At 33.1% G+C, this 23,960-nt stretch overlaps 1 protein-coding gene across 4 annotated transcripts in view; it reads right to left on the bottom strand.

The window, feature by feature from the left end:
- Pcdh17 (protocadherin 17) overlaps positions 1 to 23,960 on the bottom strand; it is a 92,019-nt gene that overhangs the window by 54,599 nt on the left and 13,460 nt on the right. For 3 of the 4 annotated variants that reach the window (XM_036199025.1, XM_036199028.1, XM_036199029.1), the window contains exons 2-3: positions 4,177 to 4,235; positions 3,871 to 4,043 (exon numbers count right to left, since the gene is read on the bottom strand). In XM_036199025.1, coding sequence (XP_036054918.1) covers positions 3,871 to 4,043; positions 4,177 to 4,235 — 232 coding nt within the window. The remainder of the gene's footprint in view (positions 1 to 3,870; positions 4,044 to 4,176; positions 4,236 to 23,960) is intronic. The other variant, XM_036199027.1, reaches the window with a different exon arrangement.

Genomic DNA, 23,960 nt, shown 5'->3' with positions numbered 1-23,960 from the left:
TTTATGTGTCCACTCACTTATGTACCTTTATTATTTGATAGATGTTGAAAGAACACATGGAAAATATACTTAACAAATGCAGAAGGAGGGTACAAAATGCAGTCAAACTAAAAAGAACTTAAGAAAATTCCTTACAGCTTTCTTCTCCTGGAGGTTTTATTAACATAAAATCCTTAAAGCTATTGTCAGCTACAGTACAGTACATCATACCTTCAATTAGCCGCTGAATCCTTTCAAGTATTTTTTGTTAAAATAATGGGCAATGCAGACTAGTGCTCTGTATTTGGTATTATTAAGCTGGTGGCAGCAAAAATACAGAACTATCAGGAGCAGAACAAATGGATGAAAAAATTAACTCCACCAAAATGGAGGCAAAAAAACCTAGTATTAAAATTAATAAAACAAAATCTCAAGATGTCTAAGTCACCTCAGAAAGAAAATCATTTTTATCATTGACAGTATGAAGACCGGTTTTGGAATTGCTTTTCATTTACAAGTTTGAAATATCATAATTAAGAAATAAAACATTATTTTTGTAAAGAGATATCTTTTAAACAGGAAAATAATCCACAGGAAATGTCACAAAAATATAAAATATGTTATAGTATTGTTTTTTTAACTCAAATCACATAAAGTATTGTCATAAATTTTGTAAGATAATAGGCAAATGAGTTCTTTTTATTTAATTTCTATTCTGGTTTTCTTTAGAAACTGTTAGGATTTAATATTTGTTTTGTTTTTGTTTTTGTTTTTGTTTTTGAGTTGGGGATTTAGCTCAGTGGTAGAGTGAGTGCTTGCCTAGCAAGCGCAAGGCCCTGGGTTCGATCCTCAACTCAAAAACAAAAAACAAAAACAAACAAAAAAAGGATTTAATATTTGAACTCCACATGAGATCACTATTTGGACATGGCTGTCATCATCAGTAAAGGAAGTTGTCTCCTATACATGTCCACTCAAGTATTTGTGGCACACCTGGCATGATGCTTTTCAAACAAATTAGCAGAATGTATTGATCAAGAAAACAGCAATATACTTGCTCAACATTTCCAAATTCTTCTGAGTAAACTGTTCATCATGTGAATTGTGTGAAATACAGATGAAATGGTAGGCTCTGAAAGCATATTTTTTGATATCCTATGCTGTGCTCCTTCAGGGACTGCCTTCAGACTGGCATGCATTAAAAGTACATACATCATTAAATGTGAGAGCAATAACACTTATCTATTTGTAAATGATAAGAAAATAAATGGATAAGATGAAATGGATAAGTAAAGTGAGTATTTCATACTCCATCAGTGTATACCAGGGACTTTGGTTTCCTTCCCTAGCTCAGCCAACATCAACTCAGGTATTAACTTAACTCATTAATGGTGTCCTGATATCTCATTAAAGCAACCAACATGAATCAAAATGGCTACAGAAACAAATCCTCCCATTTAGAGACAGTTTTATAGAAAATGCACATGCTTTGTTCATATATGTTCCTACTATTAAACTTTGGCTTCTTAAACAAGTTAATAAATTCTAATAACCTTTACTTTCTCATGTCAGATAAAAGAATATTTTTTAGATATTTCAGGTTAAATTGGTTAATGTAACAAATTTTCCATTGTTTATACATAGTAGTAAGAACCTAATAAACTCTAATACTGTTCTCTGAATCTAGATAGCCAGGAAGAAAAACAAACATACATATACATAAGAAAGAAAGACAAACAGGTAAGGTAGATTGAGCTGAGAGAGAAGAGAAAAGGAAAGAGATCTCAACTAAACTAGTTACATATGATTATTTTAAAGCAGCATTTAGGGCCATTTATTATGAAGTTTCTAAACATTCATCATTCCTTACTTACATATTAAAATAGATGTTTACTAAAGTAATGGATAAAAGAACTGAATAAATCCACAAATTTAGAAAATATTACATCTAAGCTTATTATTTTTAAAAATAGAAGGTCTCTTTCATAAATCATAAATCTCCTAAGTCTTTCAATTTTATAAGAACCTTCCAGTGTATTTCACAGCAATGTTTGCAAATGATTTACTTTGCAAGAGACATTACTATTGACAACCTCATTCTTGTATTAGCAATTATTTCATAAGTAATATTAATTGAAATATATGATTATTTGGACCTTCTTTTAAGAATGATACTTTCCTAAGACATTATCTTTTAATATTGAACTTGAAGACATAGTATGTTACTATAATTTGTATTTTGAGGCATAATTAGCTAGACATTTCTTTATCTACAGGAGAAAATATCCCAAATACATTACTGTAATTATTTACTATATATAAAAGAATCAGAGTTCATGTTTGCAGTGGTTAATTGTTTTTTGTTATGCTTATTATTTAAAAATATCCTACAAAGATGTCACAACATATACAAACTTCATTTACTGTATATTGCAGTATAAACTATATTCCAGTGTTATCTCTTGTTCTCCTTATTTATCACACACCCAAATGGGCCAGTTTTGTACTGTGTATTCATATAATGAGATCAAATAATAAAATGTGCCTAAAATGTTTATATAAATTATAAAGCCACACTCCACCATGGCCATTTAAGTCTCTTCAAGTAGTCATTCGAAGCTAAAGGAATTATGCATACTAAGGAAGTATTCCATTTGTTTCTGTTAAGAATAAGTTTTAAAACAGAGTTGTTTCACCACCAAGGATGCTAAATATATAGAAATAGCCATTCATCTAAACCTTATTATTTAAACAGATATTTATGTGAGATCATCCTTAAATCTAATAAAACTTTTGGAGTGAACAAATATTTATTGTTCCATGCTGAATATACATTTATTTTGTCTACGTAGGCATTGACATTTTGACATGCAGGCAAGTATATGTTTATACTGAAGTTTCATTATGATTTGAAAATCCCTAAAATAATACTGCAATGCAGACAAAAACTTATCTTGGAAGAATCATCACCAATAGACCTAGAAGCTACATACCCTTAGTTTAATATTGTCTCTCAGTAGAAGGAATCTACAATAGTATGTCTTAAACATAAATACTGTTAATATCTTGAAGACTAATATCCATGTAATCTAATTAGGGTATCTTCATTTGTAAAAATTTGATTTATGTGACAATTATTTTCATGGTATATAAAACAACATTAAAATCTCTTCATTGTCTTACATAGGATAGCATCTTAGTTGACTGAAGGAATCATTAACAAATAAATGTCTCATAGTAACAGAAATAACTAAACCATCAAAATAATACGAAGATATACCAAATATACCTAAGATAATCTTTTATAAGGGTAATCCATACATAATACCTTATATTTCTTTTTCATCTATGCCAGTATAAACAAGTTTATATTAATTGATATCTATGAGAACATATAGATGTAAACCCAGAGCAGCTGAATCTCTCAGCTATTATTGCAGTCCTTAAAAATCTAGTTTGAAACTATAATCAAAGCTAAAATTAAGCCAACATGGATAAGAAATATATAATCTGCATCAAGTTTTTTCCTCTAAAATTGCTTTCCAATTTGAATAATATAAATGATAGCACAGTGTTTCTAAATATTAAGCTAGTACATGCCAAATTTTCCTTCTTAAGTCAAACCCAAATTAGGCCCGGTTAGGAAACATCCATAAAATCAGAACCTAGTGTGTAGAGTCAAGTTCCCATTTTAAGAACCTCCAAAGGCACTATCCATTGTGGTTGTGATAAGAAAAAGCTTTGTTGTTGAGAATTACTCTGGGCTTCACACTTTCTCTGATATGTTATCAACAGGCTAGTTCACTGTGACAAACAGCATTGCTAGTCCTGATAAGCTGATGCAGATGACTTAAGCTTTACACTTGGTAAGCACTGGAAGACATCACTCACCTTGTTCAAGTGGTTGACTTTTAGTTGACGTAGTTTTCATCTTGAGTGCCTCCCTAACAGACATGTCACAGCAGGAGCCTTTGTTAGTGTCTTGGTCACTGTCAGCCTGATCACTGTCCCCGTGCCCACTGTCTCTCAGGCTGGCTCGTTCTGGGTCCTTAAACGTGGAGCTACTGAAATACATATAAAGAAAGAGAGGAGAAAGTGTGGTCTCAACCAGTTTAAACCTGGAGTGTAGTCTCTTGCAAAGCAATTTTGCCACAAATGCAAATGGGGAAGCCGAGAAAGTTATTTAATAGGCCTTACCTTTGAACAAACTGCTGCCTGCTGCCCATGTAATTGGGCTCTGCGGGAAAATTGTCTGTCTGTGAACGAGAAGGAAAAAAATACGTATAGTTGTACACTGGACAAATCTCCTGCAGAGCAACAAGATTTCCTAGTGGAAAAATGATTAATAATTCAAAAATTCCCTTAATCTTCACATTTGTACATTTTAATTAAATTGGAAATTGCTGACATGTAATTATGTTCTCAGAACAATTAAATGATTCCGGTCCACAAATTACCTGCTAAAGTAAACAAAGAACCTGTCATAACTGGCATTATCCATTAGTACCAGGATGGATAACACTATCTATGTTGTTTTATTATGTAGATATTAAGATTGAATATTTGTGGGAGGAGTGGGAAAATGACCTAATTTCTCTATATTAAAAGTGTGCATTATTTAATAACTCTCATTTTTATACATAATTGCATCATCTGCTGGGATTCTATGCCCTTCCTGATGTAATATGTAAAGTCATCTACTCCATTAAAAGATAGATGGCCTTTCCTCAAAAGTTTACTAGAAACAAATACAAACATGTTATGAATGGTTGAATTCATTTTTATTTCATTCTGAACTACATCCCAACTACAAAAACTCTATGCAAACAATCCATTGGAAATGGATATCATTTGCTGGGTCTTTAAGACAGAGCGAAATTTAAAAAAATTAAAGTTATTTAAGTATTAAGAGTAAAGACATTGAAAAGCCTGTCTTGTCGTTTTTACTGCTTTCAAACTGGCATGGATGTCTGCCAACAAGAACTGAATTCTCCTTGTATCTTGGAACAGAGTCTTTTGGGGGAAATAGACTGGATCTTTCATAGATTCCCCTATACTGTACATTCACACACGATACTTCTTCGTGCAGCTGACTTGGTGACAATGTTTCTCCTGTTTTCTGCATTCCTTCATATCACACAATTATGTGCTGGAGCAACTCTGGGTTAGTACAAGACCATCCAGCACACAAGTATCAGACATGCGAAGCATGCAACCCATGAAACCAGAGGGGCAAGGTAAGGCTTAGTACAGTGAGATGTGGGCTTTCTTTATAAATGAGGGGAAGGGTAGTTTTTGTTTATTTTTGTTTTTGTTTTGCTTTCTATGTAATAATTGAATTTATTTTCTTTGGTAAGTGCTAATGTGTTGAGGAAAATATTATACAAATTTGTGTGCCTATAAGTCTGAGATTATAAAAATACACTCACAAATTTCTTAATCTGTAATCATCTTATTTTGTAGACATGGTGACCTTTCTCAAGCTACATGAAAAATTAGGTGAACTCTGTGGATTTATGTTTCACTGTAACTCTATTTAACGAACAGTTGGAGGCTTGTTGTTTTCGTCATCATGTACCTGAATCTGGATTCAGTGGGGCATCTTCTTTTTATTCCCATAATGACAAACTAACAACTTCAAGGAAAACTTTGTCTAAATGAATATGGCTAAACTAAATAGATGGCACAATGTTTACAAATGTATTTGACTAATTCTAATAGTATCTACAAACTTGGGAATACTACAAATTTTATAAAATATAATTAGTCAATTAAGATGGTGAAAATCTGTATCCAGTTCATTATTACTGCCAGGAAAAAAATCCAAACATAATTATCTCATATGGCTTCAGAGTAACAGAGTATAATTCAGTATGTTAAGAACAAAGTAACAGAGTAAAGTGAAATTGGAAGTTAGTTAGAAAATATTGGTGTATACTATACTATAAATAATATTGTGACTCCAATGGTTTTAATTAGGTGAAACTTCTTAAGTATGATTTATATTTGGTGATACATAGGATAAAGATGGGGGAAACTTTTTCCTCTCACCCTAAGGACAGTTTCTGAAAATTCATGCATGTTAGTAAAGTACATTCTCCTTTTGAATAAAAGATTATAATGTGTGCCCATAAATGCATGTATTAATACATGTGAACACAAAACATCAGTACTGCTACCTACAATTGTTTAGAGGAAGGTAGAGGGATGGAAGGAAGGGAGAGAAATGGTGATTTGGTGAGCAAAAGAACAAGAAAAAAGGAAAGAGCAGAAAGGACAAGCTAAAGGAAACTACAGAGAAGAGGAGAAGAAAAACAAAACTATCTATGGAGGACGCAAAGGAGAGAGGGAGTGAAGGAAACATCAGAAAGAGAATGCATGGCTTATCATCCCAGAGCTTTCAAAACTGCAAACATAAGAGCTTACGATTTTATCAGTAACAAAGTGTCAAATGTTTAGGAGTAATGTCTACTTATTAATTAAGGTAACTTGGAAGCAAGAGACTATATTAGTTTTTGTGTAATTAGCAGAGTAGCCATTGGCTTTTTACAAACATACAACTAATTCACTCTACAAAACACACAAATTTAATATAGACTGTAAACTTCTCATTATCTATACTCAGGGGTGTCTGAAAATTCTTTTAACATTATCTGACTATTAAATAACACTATTTTCCTGTAAAAGAAAAAAAGTAAAAGAAAGTCAGAAGTTTAAATTTAGATACAGAATCTCTTCCAGCTAATGCACAGAACTGTACTTTAAAAGTTGTGTTCTGGTTTGTACAGGGATGACTCTTCAAGTTTTAAATCTTCTAAGAGAACAAACATGAGCTCAGACCTTTACAACTCTTTAGCTCTCTGGAGACTTAGTCCATATTTTCTCATAACAAAACAATTCTGAACTAAGATAAAGCAACATGTGGCTTGCTATTTTTGTCTTGGTATGGTTATCTTATTTTTTATGACAATAAACATTTGGAAATTCTTTCCTTTTGGGATAAACGAACAGATCAATACTCCAAAGCACCAAACACTTTAGTTGATTAGGTTTTGCAGAATATAAAATTCTTTCTTGATGATTTGTCTTCATTTCTCCACTAGTACTCATCAAAGTACATGGCATTAAGAAATCATGTTCACATAAGTATTTGTATCAGCAACAATAAATAATAAGCTATTCCTAAGTTATACCACCTTCTGAGATATGCTTATCCTTGTTGAATTATGAAGCACAAATCCTAAATTAAAACAAGTAACTTGGCGATTCTTAAAAAGTATACAGTAAGATTTAATCATGTTGGCTGAAATGAGTAACACTTTCTTTATGAAAGAAAATGTGCTATGTCATATTCATACACCTTAGTTAGATGTGAACATAAAGTAGATGATAAAAGCAAGGAGAAAAGATTTTATATTACTAAAATAGAATAAATGGAAATTCTGAAAGCATCGAACAAACAACATCAATTGTAAAAATTCTCAGTCAGTGTGAAACAAATTCCTCAAGCACATTAATTTAGAAATCATGACAATATATTAATTAATATATTAATTAGTAAATTAATACTAATCTTATTAATATATGGATTAACAAATACACAATTATGCCATAATTAATATAAATGTATACAACTATCAATATATTGTAATAAAATAACAAATATATGTTGTATTCTTAGTGTGGATAGAATATATGAATATATTATATATTTTATAGACACACACATATAAAATAGCTAGAGCTTGAAAGCTTTTCTCACAGGCAAAGAGAAAATTACATCTCCTGGTAATCACTGAACTGAAAGTCCTACCAAATTCTGTAAGGTGAGATTAACAAAGGACATACAAATTGGAAATGGATAAAACATCCTCAGGTAATATTATATTTATATGCTATGAAAGAGAGTAGTAAATCATTAGACAAACCATACTCCCTAAATTAGTAAATGAATTGTGCTACATATCTTTATTCAAGAATATCACAAAAACTCATCCTATTTCTTGATGGATTGTTCACAACCAAAAATTTTAAATAATGTACTTGTTGTAGCACCCTGTGATAGTTATTAATGAAATACATATTTAAAATACTTGTTTGGCACATATATGGGGAACACTAAAAAAGTGATAATATGTATTTGAGATCTAAATGGACAAATGAGCATACTTCCGCAATAGGAACCCTCCTTATTTATTTATTTTATTTTATGTATATGAGTGTTTTGCCACATACATGCTTGTTGCAAATCAGAGGAGAGCACTGGAGTTATGTGAAATGGTTATGAGCCATTATGTAGGAGTTGGGAACCAAATATGGGTCCTCTGCAAGAGCGATAATTCACTTAACTTTCACTTAACTACTGAGACATCTTTCAAGATAACAACTAGTGTATTTTTTAATAAAAAAAATCTATTTTATAATTTTCCCCATGGATTCTTCTTATATCTCTTTTTCTCCTTCAGAGTTGAAATTAAGGCAAGTAACAGAAGATAAATTCCAAAATTTAAGTTGGGACTTAATTTTATTATGCCTTTACAGTTTTTAATCTTTACTTTTTTGTTTGTTTGTTTGTTTTTTGTTTTTCGAGACATGGTTTCTCTGTAGCTTTGGAGCCTGTCCTGGACTAGCTCTGTAGACCAGGCTGGCCTTGAACTCACAGAGATCCACCTCCCTCTCCCTCCCGAGTGCTGGGATTACAGGCTTGCGCCACCATTGCCCGGCATTTAATCTTTACATTTTTATATTATCCTTACTAAATACCAGAAATCATATCACCTCTAGCACAGTTTTTATTATTTGATTTTGGGCTCAATATGAGCTTTATTTTCCAATTACATTATAGCCGTGAAATTCTTTCTCTAATTTCAGGTATTGTTATTTATAGGTGATTTAAGGCTAGATATTTTTTATACAACCTATGATGTGAGCTAAATGTGCACTAGTGACAGGACCTTGTCCTTTGATCTGAGGAATGTACTGACGTTCACAGGCCTTCCTTCTGGTAAAGAAGAAAGGAATGTCTGGGGACATCAAGAAAATACTAACAGTTTCAATCCATGGCAATCAAGTCCCCTCAGATGGTCCTCAGAAATGTCTGAGCTGCCTGGGCTGTCCAAATCATCCTCTTCATAGGAAAGGCTAACTCACTGTAGTTAGTATACGATCATTCTGGCTAATGAAGCATGGGCAATGTAACCAAAGTGTGATTATAATAATCACAGGTTTCATCCCAGCAATATTTACTTAAGTGGTGTGGATGATAGTGATAAGCATTCTATAGAACCCAGCTTCCCAAAGCTCACATGATTCTTTCCTCTTCTTTTTGAAGGGGCATTTCTCAAGACCAGTATTCTACCATTTTTAAAATATTAATTACAAATTCCAATCAAACAGCAGGCTTTTTATTTTTTAATCCTACAAATATTTTACAGAATACAAGAATAGTTTATAATTTTATCCCATTTTCATTTTATTATTTCTTCCATTTCTATGTTATAAATAGGATTTATATTTTTATAAATATATAATTTTTTATCACTTAACTAAGAAATCTTATTCACCTAAGAAATCTGCACAAATGTTCTTGTAGAAAACATGCAGTCATATACTCTAGAGAGCATTAACCTGATACCACTGTCAAAGCTGCAAAATTATTTTGACAATATTCTGCATAAACAATATACCTCAGACATCTACATTAAATGTCCTTTAAATGTTTACAAGCATATGCTACTAAATTATTTCCAAAAGTAGATACAACTTTACAAGGCATAATTCACTTGGACAATGTGTCCCTTCATAAGATGGCTCCTAGTGTTCCATGTTTCAGTCCTATCTATTTTCCATGATGGGTGCTGTCCCTTTACTGGGCCTTAAGGTGAGTATCTTAGAGCTGTTTGATTTGTGGATGTTATTAGGTTGATCTTTATGTCTCATACTTGTCTTCTGTCCAAATGAAGATGGGCTCTCTTCACAGATTTTAGCATTTGACTCAGCATCTTTTTAAAAGTCAAAAGCAGAATTACTCTGCACTGAGAATGTTTACTCAAATAATGTGCAATTGTATAATCATTCACTATGGAGAGAGAAATGGCCTCAGCGGACAATAGATTCAGATGATCATGTTAGATATGCTTCAGCTATTATCACTTGCTTTTTACTTAGTATACTGTAATATGAATATTTGTGTGGGCATATAGTTCTATGAATTCCTAAGCATCTGTAGTTCCAAGCAAGAAGCAGTACAGCAAGCAAGTTGTGCATCATGCTAGTTTTCTCTTGTTATCTCTGGCCACTTCTCTTTACCACCTGACAACTAATGACCTCATCTCCATTATAATTATATACTATATGTAATTGTAACATCTTACACATGGAATCAAATAGTTTGCAATTTGGGGGAAGTAGTTATTTTTTTAGTTAAATCTAATTTATTGCATTAGTAGTTTATTTATCATCAAAAAACAGTGTTTCAAGATAGCACGATGGCTCAGTAGCTAAAAAATGCTGTCTAAAACATGAGTTTCTAGGACAAAATTGGGTAAGGAGAGAAAGGACTGACAAGTTGTCCGCTTCCCACCACACAAAGACAAACTTGGCCATGTATGTGCACACACACACACACACACACACGCACACACACACAAATAAGTCTAATAAAAATATAAATTATTTCATTTTACATGCATCTAGCTGTTTATTTACCTAATGATATCTAGCTTGACTCCAGTTTGGGAAAAAAAGCTTTATATAAATATCCACATGCAAGTATTTGTGACTATAACATTAATCTTTTAAGGGAATCTGCAAATAAAAATTTTAGAAATTAAAAAATGTTTTACTTCATAAGAAATTACCATTTTCCTGTAGAATAGCTACATATTTTTATGTTCTCAAAAGAGTGTAAAATATATTTAATTGCTGTTAGCCATTTTGTTTAATAAAGGGGTATGTAGTAATGCTTAAATTGAACTTAAGTTGAAGCCTCTCATTGCTATTAATGTGTGTACCTTTTCATGTGCATGTAGGACACTAATACAATATGATGAATGGATTGTTCAAATATTTTTTATTATCTTGTCATTTAATTTTGAGAGTTCATTGTACTAAAAATTATTCCCCAAATCAGTGACCTGTCTTTAAATCTCATCAAGTGTCATTAGCAAAACTATCAATTCTAATTTGACAAAGTTCTATCTCCTCTGAATCTCGGATTTTGGTTGTGTTTGAAAGTTCTGCTTAAAAATATTAAAGATTTTTGGCTGTTTTATTTTTTTCTGGACTTTATAGTTTAATGGTTTACATTTAGATCTGTGATTCCCTCTCTCTCTCTCTCTCTCTCTTTGTAAAACTGTGAAATGTTGATCATAGTTCATTTCCACTGATGTACTATTGAATTGACTCGTCACTTTTGTCAAAAATCAATTTGCCATATTTGTGCAGGCTGACTTTTGAGCACTGTCTTTTGCTCCATTGATCTTAGTTTTCCTTCTTGGGATAATGCTGCAGTGTCCTGGTTAGTATAGCTTCAATATACCTGTGTGACTCCATCTTAAGACTTCTTTTTTGAAACTGATTTTTCTCATCTAGTTCAAGTATGTTTCTGTATAAATTTAAGAATTACCATGTTTGTATCTACAGGGACTCCTTCTACAAATTGAATGCAATTAGGGTTTATTTATTGATTGCTTGGGGAAGATTGACGTCCCTACTGTCTTCTGTTACATACACACGAGTTGACTGTCCATTTTGCCCTCGGTATAAAGAAAATGAAATAGTGAGTGAAAATGAAAGTAGGTCTTTCACTATTTGTAAACATGATAAAGAAATCAACTAATTGGGGGTTGAGGTAACACACACACACACACACACACACACACACACACACACGTTTGCTAAAAGCCACTGGCTCTCTGCACACCGCTCAATTTCGCTGGAGGTACAGTTAAATCTAGATGCTCAGGATTCAGACACAAGGGAGAAAAAGTTTGAAAAATCCCTTTGAATTGGGGACACGAGGTTGATTGTACACATTGATGCCAGGGGTTTCAAAACAAAACAAGTTGAATGCTTCCTTTAATTCAAAGGCACTGCTTTCCACACTGCTAACAAGCATTCTTTTTGCAGCAGACTAAACACCAGGGAGTGTTAAGAGGAAAATAATTCATTTTCAGCCTTTTCATACAGACTTTCCTTCTGATAGCTTTTCCTTCCACAGAATATATGGTGTGGCTCTTTCTACATTGCTGAAGTCGGCAACAGCATTTTAAGTCACTACTTATAAAGTTATCTGACAGCATCTATGGCTTTGGAATGTCTAAAGTGCATGAAGCATGGCAATAACTGCATTTATCAGTGGTTTTCAGAATAATACATTTTATACAAGAATGGTATGGTAGCCATTTGTGATTTCTTACTAAAGGGATAATAAAACACAGGATATTCTCACCATGCTAAGCAAAAGTCTGTGTCCTTTAAAGTAGGAAAATGGGAACGGTTATGCCTTGTGAAAGAATTTTGCATCTACCACTCAATGAGTATGACTTAGACATTTTAAGGAGATACAGTGCTATGTTAAAATCCTCTGCAAATGCAAACTGTTCTATAAATGACACTGATAACTTTAGTAATTTAGGTGCCAGAATTTAATTATGCAATTTACAAACTTCTAAGAAAATCATCCTAGACAGGAGTAAAGTTGAGATAATGAAAAGGTAAGATGAATGCTATTTTGTTATCTAAAGACAGATACAATGCAGAGAATGCAGCTCATTCCCTTTATATGCTTGCTGGCTGAGTACTGAAACCCAGGGACACTGATACAGCACTAAATGCTAGATGTGCTTCTTCGTTGGCAGTGGTATAGCACTTGCTGTTACTGGACATCTTACAGAAGAAATGAAATCATATTTGGTTGATTTTCTTCTAGCACCCTCCCACCTCCATTCAATGCACTCTCAAGCCTTGCTCAAGCCTTGCTCAAGCCTTGCATTGCCTCTGCAGTGCAGGTGGCAGGGGAAGTTCAGAGTTCTTTCCTTTCTGCCTGGTGTTATTTCTCAGGCAGACTCCTTGTCTCTGGAGACTGGTTTCTTCCCTGTCTGCTTTCTTTCCATCTCTCAAAAGAGGACTGAAGGAGTGTTTCCTCTAGAAGTGACGCCTAAAGTGGTTTCTCTACAACTGAGCCTGCAGGACTAAGAACTCCTACATTACTTGTGACCAGCAGGAAGCGATTGCAACTCTAAAATGGCTTCTTCCAGTGGCATCAAGGCTTGTAGAGACAGGAAGAGAAAAGTGAAGGAGCTCAATCAGTAACAGTATTTTATTTATCACCACTATGAATGCTGAACCTTTTGATAGATGAACATTCCCTTAGAATCAGAATTCATTTCTTTTAAGGAATTTGGCAAGAAACATTTTTATGAACTAAATTATAGATTCAAACTAGTTTTTAGTCTAATTCACTTAGGAATCGAGGTGGTGCTTTGAAAGCCTGTGGCACTAAGTTTGAGTGTCTGTTTCTGGAGTATTTTTGTACATTTGGCGGTGGTGGATTAGGAGTGCTCTGTCTTATGTTAGCATCTATGAAACAGTATTATTGGGTGTTTATTATTCATTCATCTCAATTGCCAGAGTAGACACACTGCAGTTATTGTCCACATTCATTTTAAACGGAGAAACTGCTGCTAAGGGACTGCCACGGAGTCGCCTGTCATCTACCCAATTCATTTCCAAGCAGTGACACTTGGCAGAGGCTTGCCATGACTCTCCAATTCTAGGCTGTCTCTCTCAGATAAGGATGGGAAATAATGCGCCATCTCAATATTTTTAGAAATAAGTTAATGAGAAATTAATGTAACTTGACTTAAAGGTCTTTTAAAAATTCCTGTTATATACTACACAAAATAGTACTATTTTCATCCTGAAAAAGTGACTGTGCACTTTCATGTTAAATGATTTTAATATGTTGAATACACACACACACACACACACACAAACACACACAACACACACACACATATATATATATATATATATATATATATATATATATATATATATATATATAATTTTAATAACTGGATTGTTTTTCTCTGACTAGTAACTTAAAAGGATCATATTGACCGTTTATTATCAAAACTCAAATGCATGCATTAGGCTTAACCATATGATTACCTACCAAAATTATACTGAAATAAATTGTTACCACAGGAAAGTCTAAGCATTAACCTTAGAAATACAAAGGAAATTTAATACATTATTTTTAACCAATAATTATACAAAAATCCCAAGCAAAAACGTAATAAAAAAGAAGAGCTGATTTCATCTGCCTATTTTGCAAGATACTGAGGTTAAAAGCATTAAGAATGTAATGATTTTTTATTAAATATGGTTCAGTAATCTTATGACTCAAAATATTAAATAATTTGTCAAAATATAAGATCAGTTATTGTTTTGATATGGGTGCATTTTGTAATTGAGAACAAAAAATAAAAGGATGAATTCTGTGGTTCTTGTGATTTTGTATCATTAATTCATTTTATCACTACTACAGGTGAATTCCAATTCTTACTTAAATAAAATAATTTTAAAACTGCAGGAATCCAATGTAAAATTGGTACATGGATTTCTGTTTATGTTCCTTCTTCTAACTTTCCATAGACATAGGGAATTAATTATTGGTAAGTATAAACAAATTAGCCAACCCATCAGCCAATGCATTTTACCATGGCTAGTAAATACTTAGGAGTAATCTAAAGTCTTCAAACTTCCTTATGTGCTGGGGATGTCTTTCTGTATGCTGTGAATTGTTGCTCCGATTGGTTAATGAATAAAATGCTGATTGGCCAGTAACCAGGCAGGAAGTATAGGCAGGACAACCAGAGATGAGAATTCTGGGAACAGGAGGGCTGAGTCAGGAGCCACTGCCAGCTGCCATGAGAAGCAAGATGTGAAGGCAGAACTGGGAAAAGGTACCAAGCCACATGGCTAAACATAAAGAAGAATTATGGGTTAATTTAAGTGTAAGAGCTAGTCAGTAATAAGTTTAAGCAAATGGCCTTACAGTTTGTAAATAATATAAGCCTCTGTATGTTTACTTGGGTCCAAGTGGCTTCGGGACTGGCAAGGGAGAGAGATTTGTCCTGACCAACAGCAGTCTAGGACCCAGGAAAACTTTTGCTACACTTACGGGCGTCAAAGGTAATTTTTCTGTCAAGCACACACAAGTTCCACAGTAAAGTAGAATTTTGAATTTCCAAAAAGTTAATGCATTAGGTCAAATTCCTGTTTTAAAACAAGAGTAATTTAAGACCCGATTGTGGAAACTAAGGATAAGATATTCAAACAATGGTGGACTTTTGTTCAGAAAGCAGTCAGACAAAACAAGGAGTATTTCCAGATTTGAATACATTGTTAAGTAGTCACAAGATATTATTGAATTAATAGGATATCATTTTTCTATAAAATATAGTAGGAAGTATAAAATTCTGTATGTATGATTCAAAAAGAATAGTCTCCTTGAGTTAGGGGGTCACATGTGAAATTAAGATCAAACAAGGTTCTTTACAAATATTAATATTGTTGAGGGAAAAGTGAATAGTCCTGTCTTTTCTTTCTCTCAGTGTCACTTAAATATCCAGACCTAAGTGACTGTAAGTTTTACTTTGCCTGGTCATTTTAATTCCAAGAAATTTCTTCCTCTAGGGGAAGCACTCCCCTGATATGATGACAGTTACTTAATAAAACAGTAGCTCAGATTGCTTGAACTCTAGTTTGACATTTGAAGCTGCTAGTTTCACTTTGTTGAAAACTGCTTAGAATTCATATGGCATACATTTATTTACACACACATAACTTAAAATGAACAAACAAATAAAAACCTCAATATTGCTGAGTCATTAATGCCTCACAACAGCCATGGCTCTTAGCATTTTTAAAAGCAAAATTCTATCCAAATCCTGTCATGTCCATGGAATCCCAAGCAGTCCATGGCCACCTTTACGCTTCAGCAATAGAACAGAGTTATTATGAGAGATTGCTTTAATCACATACCCAAAGTGTTGATCATCTAGCCTTTAGGAAAAAAAATTTATCTTAGATATATCTCAATTTTTAATTACATGATTCAAGCATTTACCATTTATTTCTGTACTTAAAAAATGGTAAGATATATTGATATTTGCACTGTTTTAATTAGGTTATAGCCTAGAAAAACAAAAATAAATCACTTTTTTTCTCTAAGACATAGATGTTGCTCATAGTGTGTACATTTGAATAGCAGCTGACTGAATAAACTGCTCCTATTTTTAAAGTGGAACCAAGTGCTGGGTGATTTTTAGTATGTTTATGTTCAATTCCAAAGTACTTAAAACCATACAAACAGTACCACCATGGGAGCACCTGAAAATGAAATGCACTTAGACACACAAGGCTTCCTGAAGTATATTACAAATTCCTCTAGAGAGCTCTTAAGGGAAGAGTACGGAACTGGGTTTTTGTGGTTTTTTCCCCCAGTGACAGTATTCTTGGCTCTGTTACTTCAAAGAACGTGCTGTCTCACATCCATGCTGTGTTCTTTTGATGCTGTGCTTCCTTCCCCCCTGACACGGTGATAATACTACCGTACAACAACCCTCTCCAAGTCCAATATTTCCAATCACCCTCACCTAGAGCAACAATAGGGACACTATCATTATTTTTTGAAGGGAAAATACTATCTGTGGATCTGACAGAAAGTAAGTACTGTGAATCAAACTTCTTTTGATTCAAAATATCTACTCAGGTCACACATGACTCATCTTCTATGTGTATTACACTTACTATTCTGTTCCAGTCTTTTATATTTATCATTGTTATTTGTATTTTATGGATTTATGATTGTTAGCCAAGGAATAATTATTAATCAGGCATCTCTTCTTTTCCAATGCCAGGCTATACAGATTCAAATGGTTTGCCCCTACAACGGTTATGCTTTGAAGATGCAGAAATAAAAACATGCAAATCTATGAGTCGGTTTGGTTAAGAATGAAAGAACCATCTGCAATTCTGTTGTTAAATATGAGAAGCATAGTCTGTTTCTGGAGTCTCCAATTTGGAAATATTTCTACTATACAGGGCAAGCTAGAGAAAGAAGTCATGACCCTATGTTCTACAGCAGTTCTGGAAATGTTCAATGTACGGTGTGTATATGATGTAAAGAATTTTTTCTCCAAATTGATCACAGATTCAGGAACTAAGGAGAAGTAATTCATAGCACCAGTTATCTACACTGTATGGTATTCTGATCAACTATGCTCTCCAATATAATATACTAAAAAGCATAAGAACTCTGAATTTTACATCAGATGAACTTCCTGTATACATGTGGGTAAAACTTTTGAACTTCAATTTTTGAATAAGAAAAGGAATATGGATGACTTTAAATGAAATAATAAGTATTTATATTTATTTTTAAATTTGATTTTTGAGTGAATGTTTGTATGTGTATTTGTGCGGTGTGTGTATGTCTGTGTGTTAAAGCCAGCATGCTAAGCTAAGTGTCTTCCTCAATAACTCTCCACATTATATTTCCAGAGAAGTTCATTCATTGAACCTGGAGATCCCCGATTCAGCTAGATTTAGGTGGCCAGCAGTCATCATCAACTCCCCTGTGTCTGTCTGAATAGTACTGGGATTACAGGTTTCCATTTAGTGTCACACATGGCATTCTACCCGGGTACTGGGGGCAGCAAGCACTTTACCCGCTGAGCAATTTTCTAGCCCCTATACTGATATTTTAATGTTAACTGCTTTATAATTCGTTTGCAAAAATGTCTGTTTTAACATGTTGTGAACCTTCTATTCCCTCAAGGCCACCCTGTTTAAAAGAAAGAGCACAGTTTATTAAGGGAACTTACATCTTTCCCTTCAAAATTTAATTTGTTAGCTTAAGAAATTTAAGATATCAGGAACCCAAATTTAGCAATGTATTGTGAAAAAAATTTACTTTCATAAAATGCCTACTTATAAAACAAAACAAAGAGGACAAAACATAGCTTAGAGAATGTAAAATGACAATTTGCAGTACAACACATCATTTCAGTAAAATTAATTCAATAGTCATAAGTGTTCTGAAATAAAATTCTTATATGGTATTAATGATTGATTTTCTGTTATATGGTTGCTAGGATTTAGGTCAACTCGAATATCAGTTTTTTATTAATTATGTCTACATAATTCTTTCTGGAGGTTTAGATGATGCAAAATGTTTTATCATTTTTGAGAATAATCATAGTTGTATGTGTTAATGTTTCTTTAACACCTAGTTACTATTGAACTTGTGCTTCATAAATATGAATGATCATATTTAGTTGCTATATGCACCATAAGAATAGAAAATGTTAAATTCTATAAGAAAACAAAAATAAATAATAAACAAAGAAGCACCTGTGCCTGGACTTAAAAGCTGCATTTTTTCTTAATGGAGGAATTGTGGGAATAGAACTTCATTTGTAAACAATCTGTCTATGGAGAGTAACTGATGAAATGAATCATATCCATTGGTGGACCCAGAATTCCCCATTTAGAGACAACATAAAACTGCATTATCAGCATTGAAAAAAAGTCTGTGCAATGTTCATATAATTATAGGAGAAACACAGTTCAGTATATGTTCAGAGCATACATTAAAAAACTAAACTGCATGTGCATATGTGTGAGTATATATAAAGGTAGAAATTAATCCCTTCCCTAAATCCTTTTACTATGCGGTATCTAAGCCCGAAAACTCTTTCACATTTTAAATGTTTGGAGGTATGGTTATATATTTTTTCATCCCATCAAGGACTGGTACAACATCTCAATAGTGAACATAGTAATCTCTCAGCAGGAGAAATGTCAACTCACAATAAGAAGAATCAATAAAAAAAATACAGATGATCTTAAGTCTGTTTAGATTTGACTCCTGTGGATTTTTGAAATTGAAAAGAAATTGTAGATTTATATAATGAAAGGTTAGCAATGGCTAGGAAAGATTAGCAAATTATAGATAATTAAAAATATAAACAAAACCTTTTATACTTCTAGTCATCACTTAGGTAATGAGACCTCATTACATCCCAGAAACAACATTGGTAAGCTGTTTTAAGTAGAATTCTTACAGAAAGATTTTCTCATAAATTTGGGGGGAGGTGTATAGTTAGTTTTGTTCAAAGAAACTTGGAGACACTGAAAGCTATCAACAATAGACAATTACTTCACTATGAAATCATGGTGTTGGCATATCAGGGCTTTGGGATAGGTAAGTGTTCCCTAAAGAAGTTTCTCTGGCTAGACAAACTTTTAAAAACTCAGTCAAGCCCAGGCAGGAAAGGAGGACTTAGTCTCAGATGTAGAACATTCATCCTTGAGGGTTTTTACAGATCCTGGTGCAGTGACAGAGTAGCTGAAATCCGGGCGCATAGGACTGCTGGTCCCTGAGTCTGAGCCACATACATCTAAAAGCAAAAGTTCTAGTGGAGCAGAAGTATTGTCTTACAAAAGCTGGAGCCTAAAGTCTAATAAATGGATGTCTCATCCTCACTTCTTGAAATTCTCTATGGGTTTAAAAACTAATGTTCCATATTTTAGTTTGTCAATTTCTTAGTGGTACACAGACTTTTATTTTGAAAAAGCTATAATACAATTTACATAATTTTCCCAAAAAGAAATAAGACAGCAGGAGATAGTTTCTCAATAGCCTACTTTCTCCCGACTTTTCTTTAAAATAGAGAACTTAGAGTTGTCATATACAGGATGAAAAATAAGGTTTGCCTATCTTTGCAAGTGCATGTGTTGTTTCAAGTATAATCAGTTTATAAATGATATATATTTAATATAGAAAATAAAAAAAAATGAAGTGTGTTCCCTAATCTAAGTAAGTGTAAGAATCCTGATGCACATTTCTTTGAGGATACAGAATTGCAGAAACACAAACATGGAGCATGAAGACCATAGTGCATAATAGCTCAAGCTAAAAGCATAACAATAAGCTTGTTTTCCATTATTGCAGAACCAATAAATAAGCATAATGAAAATCATGACACATTATTACATTACCCTGCATTGCCTCTATTCATTTAAAAAGCCCAGATGAGTGCATTTAAAATACTTCCACACATCAAATGACAGTAAGCTTTGCAATTGAGAGTATGTTGAAAGAAATATTTTAAAGAGCAGATGCCTGGTCTTATGTGGCTTATATCAAGATTATGATAGGAGTACAAGAGATCGGAACAGTAACTACTTCACACTCAAATGGCAGTAGCATGGCATCCATAACAGTTATATCTTTCACTTGTGATATGTGATTTCTTGATATTATGCAGTCAATAAAAAACAAATTAAAAAGCTTTAGAAAAGCTTCCCTGTCAATTAGCCCTTGCATAGAATCTCCTGTTTAGTTTCCTTGTGATTTAATATACTGGATTATATTAACAGCACAGGCTTGTAAATAAGGGATATCTGAATCCTATTATTGGGGATAGGCTGCCAAAACAATCAGCCTCTAACTTAACAAGTTTCTAAGTATTTAGAAAAGCTGTGAAATGGGATTATAAGGTTAAACTCTGTACATCTGGCTTGCCACTATATAAATATTTCAGAAATTTGATCTCATGGGCTGGAAAAAAAAAACACCTGTCTAATCATGAGTCTTTTCCAAGTTACATGGATTTCACTGAGCAAAGCAGTACATGAATGTTGACAAGAAATCTTCATCAAATTGCATAATTCACTTCTTATGATAGGCACATAATTTTATCCCACTCCTCTCTTCTAAGTGACTACACAAAAGTAATCTAGAAAGTTTCTGTATTATCATACTTAGGTTGACAAAAAATGCCAAGGGCAAGTAAAATTTAAAAATTTGTGATAACATCTGAAATAGTAAATAGATATACTGATTTTTTTTTCAAAGGCTTTAGCAGGCAATTTTAGTGTAGTTAGATGTTATAGGCATAAGATGTTAAGGATGCCATGGAGCCAGAGAATAATTGATCAGAAGTAGAGGTCTGTCGTAAAATAGCAGTCACAATTTGAGCAGTCCCCCTAGTTAATAGAGACTGTAACGATGTAGAACATCAGCTGCTTTCAATAACACCCAAGAATGAACAAATTTGTTGATTTTTTTTTTGTCAAATACACACCAGGCCATTTAGCTTGGTTTTAGTTTAGCAATTTTTAAAAGGATGATTAGGTTAGAAATGTGCAGGGTAGAACACTCACCAAAATGTCTTAAAATGTTCAGTGTGAAAACACCAGTTTTGAATCTGTAGTCCAAAATAGAAGCTAAAGGTCATGGGCTCAAATTTCTAATGACATTTCCTGGGAGCAGATGGGTGCAATGAAAGCTAAAGATTGGATTTTCAAGGCTTTCATGCACCACGCTGAGTGTACCCTAATGTCCTAACAAGATGATGGGTTATTGCAATTAACCAAGTGAAATGATACTTCACTTCTCAAATTAGTATTATTTCCAGGGGACATTGACCAGCAGTCCTTTCCTTCTTTTACCCTTTCTGTATGTCATAATGTATCCTGCAATTCCAAACCCAGACTATAGCATTCTTAAATAACCAGCACTTCCCTGAAAATTTAATTTCTATGTTAAAATCATGAATATTTCATATAAATACCAAATTTATACATACTGAAGCTCAATGGGAAAATTTCAAGTTAAAAAGTAAGGTATGTTTGACTAAATTCAAAGTGAATTTCCTTTTGTTTTACCATGAATGAATATGCTGGTGTGAACCTCAGACCTATCTGTAAACAGAAAAGTTTACGAAAAAGCAAAATTTAGTGTAAGTTCCTAATTTTTTAGATATGGCAGGTTGCATGAGGGTGTCTTCACTGTATCAGTTAGTATGCATTCCTGCCTGAAAGCTAAAAAGAGGGACTCACATTGTGAAGTTTCTTTTATTGCTCTTCTATAAAATAAATTATTTTTATTTTAAAAATGTATACCCATTTCTAGATGTCAAAAAAATGAAAAAATGATTTACTTTAATAAATACTCCAAATATTCTTGTCTACTTAAGTGTATTTTCAAAATGAAATACATGAAACTACTTTATTCAATCACTACAGATGAATCTATACTGAAAAGTCAACTACAACAATCCTAGGTACAAACATAATTCAGTTGCTTGGGTGATAAACACCATCATGTTTTGTCACCACATACACCTGAATTTCAAATAGAAAACATTCTCATAGATTTAAATATACAAGGGAAGTTTATTTAATACATACATTAAACACATACTTTCCACTAGAAAGTCATAGGAAGAAGGTCAACATGGCAAAGATGAGAAGAAAGATTAATGTTAGTTTGGTATAAGGCAAAAGTAATACTTCCTTACATATACCTCACTATTATGTACTTTTTTTTTCATGGTGTTAGGAATTGGCCTCAAGGTTTTGGACATGGGTAGGAATGTGCTGTACCACTGAGGCAGGTTTATAGACATTGGCTGCCTGAGACAGGGTCTGACTATGTAGCTCAGCCTGGCCCACCCCACTTTTGGCTGTTCTTGCCTCTACTGTCCAAATAGTAAGATCACAGGCATGATCCACATAGGTGTTTTAAATGACAGTTTCATTTTTTTTTTAATATTTAAAGAACATTTCGGAGTTGTTAAGCAGATGACAATTTTAAAAATCTGTATCTTGTGAAAAAATTTACAAACAATTGAAAACTGTGTTTTTGCAAAATTTTCAGTACTCCCTAAATCATTTAGCTAGGCATTGGTGGCACATGCCTTTAATCCGAGCACTTGGGAGGCAGAGCCAGGCGGATCCCTGTGAGTTCTAGGCCAGCCTGGCTATCAAGCGAGTTCCAGGAAATGTGCAAAGCTACACAGAGAAACCCTGTCTCAAAAAACAAACAAACAAACAAATAAAAAACAACAACAAAGAATTTGTAGATATGGAATATGCTTTGGCAATATTCTTTAAAGAAAAACCTTGCATATATATGTAAAATGTCTTAAGGAAAAGACATATAGGAGAGAAATGGATAAAACATGAAGAGATTATGACAAACCCCAGTTTCTGGTCAGTAGTGTTTGGTAGACCACCTGCTTCAATATTCTTGGAACAACAAAGAAAACAGCCATCCTGGAAGTCACCCATCTGCATTGTATGCATTCAGTAGGATGATTGTCAATGTGCCTTTCTTCCAAAAGGCCAATGTTAAAGTATGAATTAATAGATAGACTTGAATCATATTGTTTAGATGAGTGTGGATATAAATGTCAACAATGAGAGTTCATCATCTGCATGTTCACCTCATGCAATATTTCAAACTATTACTTTAACATTTCAAGAAGTGTCTGCCATTTTTTTAAAAATTCAAAATAAATAATAAATATTAAAATTATAATTATATGTTCCTTTCTATTATTTTCTTTTACTTTCTATCCTACATACGCTGGTTAAGTAGGAACACATGACAATTTTTTTTTTCATTCTTAGAGGTTACACCAAAGATCTTGAATGCTGATTAATTCTATCACTATAATATATCCTCATTTCTGAATGAACTTTTAATATGATTTAAAAATTCAATTTTCTTGCAGCTTTTATTCTTTCAAGCCCCCTTATCACTTGATATAAACTTTGCAAATAGAACTCGGATAACAATTAAGTTTTAAAATAGCATAAAAGTAAACATTTTCAAATAACTTAAAAACTATTTTACTATTATTACATCTCATTTAAAAATTATTTAGGAAAGTATTTGTGTGTAAGCACCTCAAAATATAAACAAAATGATTATTTCAGATGATTAATTTATTATAGCTGGATAATATAGCTTTAGTAAATTTATATAACACTGGTATAATTGTAATGCTGTGTAAACCATAGAAAAGAATAAGAAATATTTAAGTAAGTGGCAATCAACACTATTGTCTCTTTGGATATCATATACATATGCATGTGTATGCATGTATACTATA

This window comes from Onychomys torridus, chromosome 9 (genome assembly GCF_903995425.1).
Source record: "Onychomys torridus chromosome 9, mOncTor1.1, whole genome shotgun sequence".
Classification (NCBI taxonomy): domain Eukaryota; kingdom Metazoa; phylum Chordata; class Mammalia; order Rodentia; family Cricetidae; genus Onychomys; species Onychomys torridus.
Note: the sequence above shows the minus strand (reverse complement) of the source record. Positions and strands in the feature narration are given on the sequence as shown.